The sequence below is a fragment of the Myotis davidii genome, unplaced genomic scaffold (assembly GCF_000327345.1).
Source record: "Myotis davidii unplaced genomic scaffold, ASM32734v1 scaffold37, whole genome shotgun sequence".
Lineage (NCBI taxonomy): Eukaryota > Metazoa > Chordata > Mammalia > Chiroptera > Vespertilionidae > Myotis > Myotis davidii.
This window is the reverse complement of record NW_006289395.1, coordinates 567,126-573,774: the sequence shown is the minus strand read 5'-3', so window position 1 is coordinate 573,774 and position 6,649 is coordinate 567,126. Positions and strand designations below refer to the sequence as shown.

At 46.0% G+C, this 6,649-nt stretch overlaps 1 protein-coding gene across 1 annotated transcript in view; it reads right to left on the bottom strand.

The window, feature by feature from the left end:
* DNAH2 (dynein, axonemal, heavy chain 2) overlaps positions 1-6,649 on the bottom strand; it is a 101,113-nt gene that overhangs the window by 73,654 nt on the left and 20,810 nt on the right. Inside the window, exons 12-15 of the mRNA XM_015562576.1 lie at positions 6,002-6,216; positions 1,826-1,972; positions 901-1,057; positions 168-427 (exon numbers count right to left, since the gene is read on the bottom strand). Coding sequence (XP_015418062.1) covers positions 168-427; positions 901-1,057; positions 1,826-1,972; positions 6,002-6,216 — 779 coding nt within the window. The remainder of the gene's footprint in view (positions 1-167; positions 428-900; positions 1,058-1,825; positions 1,973-6,001; positions 6,217-6,649) is intronic.

Below are 6,649 nucleotides of genomic sequence, written 5' to 3'. Positions count from 1 at the left end.
CTGAGTCCAGAAGGAAGAAGGTTTGACAGGCTGAAGGTTGGGTGAATCCAAGAATAGAGCAGGATGTCTGAGAAGCGCATACTGGGGCGGGGGGTGGGGGGGATTGAAAAAAACAAGAGAATGGTCTGATGGGCCTGGGGGCCTAGGGGTTTCCCCAACCACAAAGCCCTGGCCACAGGACCCCTACCTCAGCGCCATCATTCTTGAAGACTTCATAGGAGTTGGTCATGATGGCTATCACATCATGGTGTAGGCTCACCAATTTCTGCTGCACAGCTGCCCGATGCTCTTTTTGGTCCTCCTCGAATTCCAGGTCCCTGTACACCCGTTTGCCACTAATGCGTACCAACAGTGTCTCTGATATCTCTTGGGCTCGCCAGCCAATGGTCAGAGTGGATGCCTTGAACTCATTCACAATCATCTGTACCTGGACTCAGAAACGCCCCCATAGGGTGGGGGCTTCAGCTTGGGAAAAGACCTGGGCCTAATTCTATCCTCCCACCTGTCCTCTGCCTAGAGTTGCTGACAGTAAAAGTCCTTCCCCAAGCAAACTTCATTTTTTTAAAAATATATATTTTATTGATTTTTTTTACAGAGAGGAAGGGAGAGGGATAGAGAGTTAGAAACATCGATGAGAGAGAAACATCGATCAGCTGCCTCCTGCACACTCCCCACTGGGGATGTGCCCGCAACCAAGGTACATGCCCTTGACTAGAATCAAACCTGGGACCTTTGAGTCCGCAGGCTGACGCTCTATCCACTGAGCCAAACCGGTTAGGGCCAAACTTCATTTATTTCCCATTACTCCCTGGTCTCTCCACCACTGCCTACGATTCAGGTATTAATTTCCCATGCACCAGCCTTTTGCTCAGCCCTTGGGGTCTAATGACCATGGCCTACCTTGCTGGCATGGATGCGGCACTCTGTGATGAAAAAGGCACTGGCCCCCTTCAAGGACCAGTGCAGTTTCTTGAGTCCAGGGTGGATCTTCTTATCCAGGAAGCGGATGCGTTCTTTGAACAGGGCCTGCTCGTTTGGGGACAGCATGGCGATGATCCTGCGTAGGAGAGCAGACTGGTAGCTGATGGGGACAAGCTCTGAAGACCTCTCCTCCACACCAGAAACTTGGTGGGAAAATCTGAAAGTTCGCGATTCTAGAGAGCGCTTTTCAACAAAACATTTCGCAACGAGGGAAATGTTCTACAATTGGTGCTGATACGATAGCCACCAGCCACGTGTGGCGAGGAAGCGTCTGAAATGTAGTCTGTGCAAATGAGTGACTGAATTTTTAAAACTTATTTAATTTCAATTATTAATTAAAATAGAAATGGCCATATGCTGCTAGTGGCTACCACAATGGATAGTTCCATTCCAGACACCCAAAAGAGACTGCTGGTTCCACCCCCTTGGACTTTAATTGGGCTGAAAAAGGTACCCGACCCAGAACAAAGCCTCACTCCAAAATGAGTGCCAAGGGCATTAAGAGAAGAATTGACTGCATGGCCGTGGCTCAATGAATCTGATGTTATTCTGTGTCCATAATCTGCATGCCAGTTTCATTCCTGGAGGAGTGACCCAGGCTCACAATACATACGGCCCTGTGGGTGGAAGAGGGCCTGGCTGTGTTTGCTCTACCCTAAAGCCAGAAGCCAAAACTACAAGGGGGCAGTCGTAGGGCCACAGGGAGAGGCTGGACAAAAGGAGTATTTTGAGATGGACAAAACGTAAAGGATGGCTACTGGAGGGAAAGAACATCATGGAGTAGATACAACAAAAAGGAGGTAAATAGCAGGCAGAAGGACTGCCGTGAGGACTGGGGCCCTACTTATTGTAGTCTCGAGCAACGAGTAGCAGATTTTCACGAAGAACACGCAGCTCCTCCGCACGTTCGGCGACGTTCACCACATAATGGGGCGTCTCGAACAGCAGCCGCTCCCAGTAGTCAATCTCCACAAAGAGAATCAGCAGAGACCTTGTGGGGGAAGAAGAGCAGAGCAGCTGAAGGTGCTGCTCAAGGGCATAAGCGCCAACCGCAGGCCGAGGAGGCGCAGGGCTGGGCAGCACTGAGGCAGAGAAAGGGTCAGAAACGAAGCAGCATCTCCAGGTTGAAGACACATGGCGTTGGCCCCTCCCCTCACTAGAGCAGCAGTAAAGGGGCTTGTGTTGCGTAAGGCATAAGCCCAGCTATTCAAGGAGACAACAACAGAATAATTTTGGAAGCTGAACAGTAGATGGATAAGGAGCAGAACTGGAATCTTAAGCTGGTGACGGAAACAGCTAAGAAGCCGCTCAGTTCCTGCTGTAGGATTCTCCAAAGGCCCAGGGGCTGGCGGCTTCAGGTGTTAAGGAAAGGCATGACGGTGGGGCTAAACCGGGAAAACCAGTGAAAGTGTAGGAAGCAGCTCTCCCCATGCCCCCTCCCGTACTCTGCACAGTTAGGCAGGCGCCCTCTTCACCTCAACAAAAGGCTGAAGGCTTCTTGCCTGGAGAAGGCAGTACAGAACCAGAGGGTCTTTGGACTGGACCCCAAGCCCAGCTGAAGGAGAGAGGGGTCGGTGAGTGGCCATGTGCACACTATGTTAAGACCTCCAGCCTTCTTTTCCTACCCAGAAACCAGCACTCTGGCAGCTGGACCTACACCCTCCAGAATGAAGTTTGAAAGATTGTTTTCTGAGGCCTCTGACCAGCCTAAGAGGAAAAGCGCCAAGATGATGACTTCAGTAATCCCCTGAAAACACCCCCCGACATCAGCCTGCAGGGAAGCTCACAGGAGGGAAATTTTAACTTGTCAGTCAACAGCACAAATTTGGATAATACCTTCCTGACGTTAAGCTAAAAACTCCATGAGAAACTTTTTCACAAAGATGTTCATTCAGGCTTTGCCAGAAGTTTGTCAATAAATTTCTGGAGTAAAAATTTTATTTTATTGACAAGTATACTTTATAAAAAGAAATAAATGTGGCCCTACCTGATTTGGCTCAGTGGATAGAGCATTGGCCTGCGGGCTGAAGGGTCCCAGGTTTGGTTCCGGTCAAGGGCACATGCCCGGGTTGCGGGCTCGATCCCCAGTGTGGGGCGTCGAGGAGACAACCAATCAATGACTCTCTCTCATCATTGCTGTTTCTATTTCTCTCTCCCTCTCCCTTCCTCTCTGAAATCAATACAAATATATATTTTTTAAAAGAAATGAATGTGGGAAATGATTTTTGCAAAATATTTTATAATTATCCTCAGACAAGTGGTCAGGCAGTAGAGTAGGAAAGTGAGCTAGCTGAGTTTACTACCGACAAACCAGAATGAACTGACTCAGTGGAGAAAGTGCTATAGGACTGGGGAGGAAGGAGAAAGTGCAAGCCCCAGACACAAAAAACAAACAGATGCCAGTCTCCCACCCTGCTCTGGGAAAATTCCACTGCACGGAGGAATCTGCTGCCTACATAGTGATAACATAGCTCTTTTCAGCCAGGGTACAGACAACATCTGGAATATGTTTGCGATAAGGGCAATCAGTAAAGCTGGTCTGGCCATAAAATGTGGTAAAAGCCAATTTGGACCTCAGAGTTCAACTATTTGGGATATAAGGTGGGACAGTAAAAGCCCTTGTGAGATAAACTAGGTGCTATTAGGGACTGGAAGGAAGGCTTCCGTGACTAAGGGAGAGTCAGGTAATTCTGGGGACAATTAGCACATTTGAAAAGCATGCTCATTTCAAGATTTTATCTAGACATTGAACACAAAAGAATAAATTGGGAAAAGTAATTTGCACCTCCTTGGAGTTTTACTAGGCTTTGGAAAAGCTGAAACTGTCTTGGATTTCTTTACTGGTTTGATGAGCCCAGACTTTTCAAAATCCTTCCCTATGATCATGTTTTTCCCCCTTATACGTTATTTACTGGATTGAGGCAGTTTTACCTTAAAACCACAAAAATGTAAAGCAGCTTATAACAAATCTTTCTAGAAAACAATTGCCAAAGGACAGGAGCACTTCTCTCTGAAAGAAGTGTCTAGCTAATATTTGGGTTTCAGCTAAACCCAAGCCATAAATATTTGGCCCAAAGTTGCTTTGTAAACTCTACTATAAAGATTATGCATACGGAATTTTAGAAAATATCTGATGTATTCCTTAAGATGACCACAGCAAACAGGAAAATTTTATCTTAATTTTATCTTAGCTAGATGAGTACAAGCTCAAACATTAGGTAAATATACCACTATGGAGGGAAGGGAACAAGATATAAGAAGTCTGGTTGAAATCTTCTAGTACAATAATCCAAAAATATATATGGAACCACAAAAGACCCTGAATATCCACAGTAATCTTGAGAATGAAGAACAAAGTGGAAGTTATCATACTACCTGATATCAAACTATACTACAAGACTATGATAATCAAAACAGCATGGTACTGGCATAATGGAAACATTTTTGAAAGACTTTGAATGTACAGAACAGTGTGCTTAATATGCTACTGTTTATATTAAATGCCTACTGTAGCCCTGGCTGGCTTGGCTCAGTGGATAGAGGGTCGGCCTGAGGACTGAACAGTCCCGGGTTTGATTCCAGTCAAGGGCACATGCCTGGGTTGCAGGCTTGATCCCCAGTGGGGGGCGTGTGAGAGGCAGCCGATCAATGATTCTCTGTCATCATTGATGTTTCCATCTCTCTCTCACTCTCCCTTTCTCTCTGAAGTCAATAAAAATATATATATATTTTTAAAAGCCTACTGTACTTATGTAGACACTAGAGGCCTGGTGCATGGATTTGTGCATCTGCGGGGTCCCTTCGCCTGGCCTGCAGGGATTGGGCTGAAACCAACAGTCTGACATCCCCCTGTCTCTTCAAAATCTTATTATTGGTTTATAAAGCCATTTTTATATGATCCTGTTCAACCATACCTCAAAAACCATGAACCTTATCAAAGCTGGGCTCCAACAGCCGCCACTGATCAAAGACTTTTCGCAAACCTCTTCCCCTTATCTTTACACTCAGCTTCTAAACTGCTTCCTTATCCATGTGGCTCAAACATCTCTGTCCTCACTGATGCCTTCGCCCCACCCCTCTGGCCCGATAGTCCACCAGAGGACACTCAGCCATGAGTGCCATCTCCCCCGGTTAGGCTGCCTTCAGCTGCCCAGGACAGACACACTCCGACTCCATCTTGGCACAGGCCTTCTCTGGCAAAACCCCTTCTAAATTTGCCCAACAGATAAAGACATTCTGTGAGTTAAAGTCAACGCTAGTAGCAACAGCCTAGAAATGTGTGAAATACCTCTTATAGGGCCTAGCTGATGACAAGCGGGAGCCAAAACCAATCAAATAAAAAGTCATTTCCTTCCGATCAGGAAAAAACTGTCACCAGAAGGTTTGTAATCTCTGTAGACAGATGCCTTACATAGCTCCTTCTTTATTTTTCTCTTCTGCATTTTCTCTTCTGTATATGGAAAGGAAGCACCACTCCAAGAGTAGATATAACTATTCACTCCCAGGGCGACAGAAGGCAGGGGCTTTACCGTTACATAAACTTCCTGTGCCTATCTTGGTTCCTAGCACGTGGAAGGCACTCACTATATATTGGTAAATAACTAGTAAATGAATTAATTACATTTTAAATAATTATGTGAAAAGTCATAGTTATAAAGCTAAGAGGATAGGGCATACTCCACAGCCCCACCAATTCTCAGGAAAGCCCACACCGTGGCTCCTGGTTTGGGTGATTTAGCTGAGCCACCATGGCCATCTAGTGGCAGAGCACCTATATCACAGGTTTAGTAGGTCAGTGGGGTTTCTTTTTTTAACCATTTCTTTTAAAGATAAAATATAAAATTAAAATTAGGAAGTGATAGGAAACATATTACAGTATAAAAGAGAGTTAGAGAGGATGGAGATAAAACCAAGAGATGGGAGTTAAACTCCTGGGATAGTTGGGGAAGGGAATGGCACCAGAGACAGAATAAGTAGAAGGAGTCAGATAAAGGGAGAAGGAGTGGGTAGGGTCTTGTACTTGTCAAAGTTGACATCCAACATGCCCGCCTTCTCCTGGCTGATTCGTAACAATGGGGTGTCCAGCCGCCGAATGCAGTCCTTGTCCAGGGTTGCTGTCCAGTCTTGGAAGGTTTTTCGAACCAGTTCATCAATGGCCTGAACCATCTGCTGATAGGTGTGTACACTCTCCTCTCCAGTCCCAATGTGGGGCAGGAAATGAGCGTTAGAAAGACACTGAGGAAGAAAGAGAATGGGAGGACCTACTTACCAATTCCTCCACATTAACATCTCCCTGAGACCACTCACACACACACACACACACACCAGCAATATGTGTGAGGCCTGCTAAGGAGATTGATTTTGACTACTTAGTCCAGCAGTTTTCAACCAGTGTTCCTCAGCACGCTGGTGCTGGTGTGCTGTGAGAATTTTTAAAACATGCAAAACCTGATGAGTAGTCAGGGGCCCTGGCCTCTTTTCCCTTAGATTGTCAAATTAAAAAATGATAATAGATTTGGAGAACCAAGATGGCGGCATAGGTTAACGCCGGAGTTTGCCGCCTCGAACAACCATTTCAAAAGTGAAACTAAAAGACGGAAGGGACATCACCCAGACCCACAGGAACGCTGGCTGAGTGGAAGTCCTACAACTAGGAGGAAGAGTAACG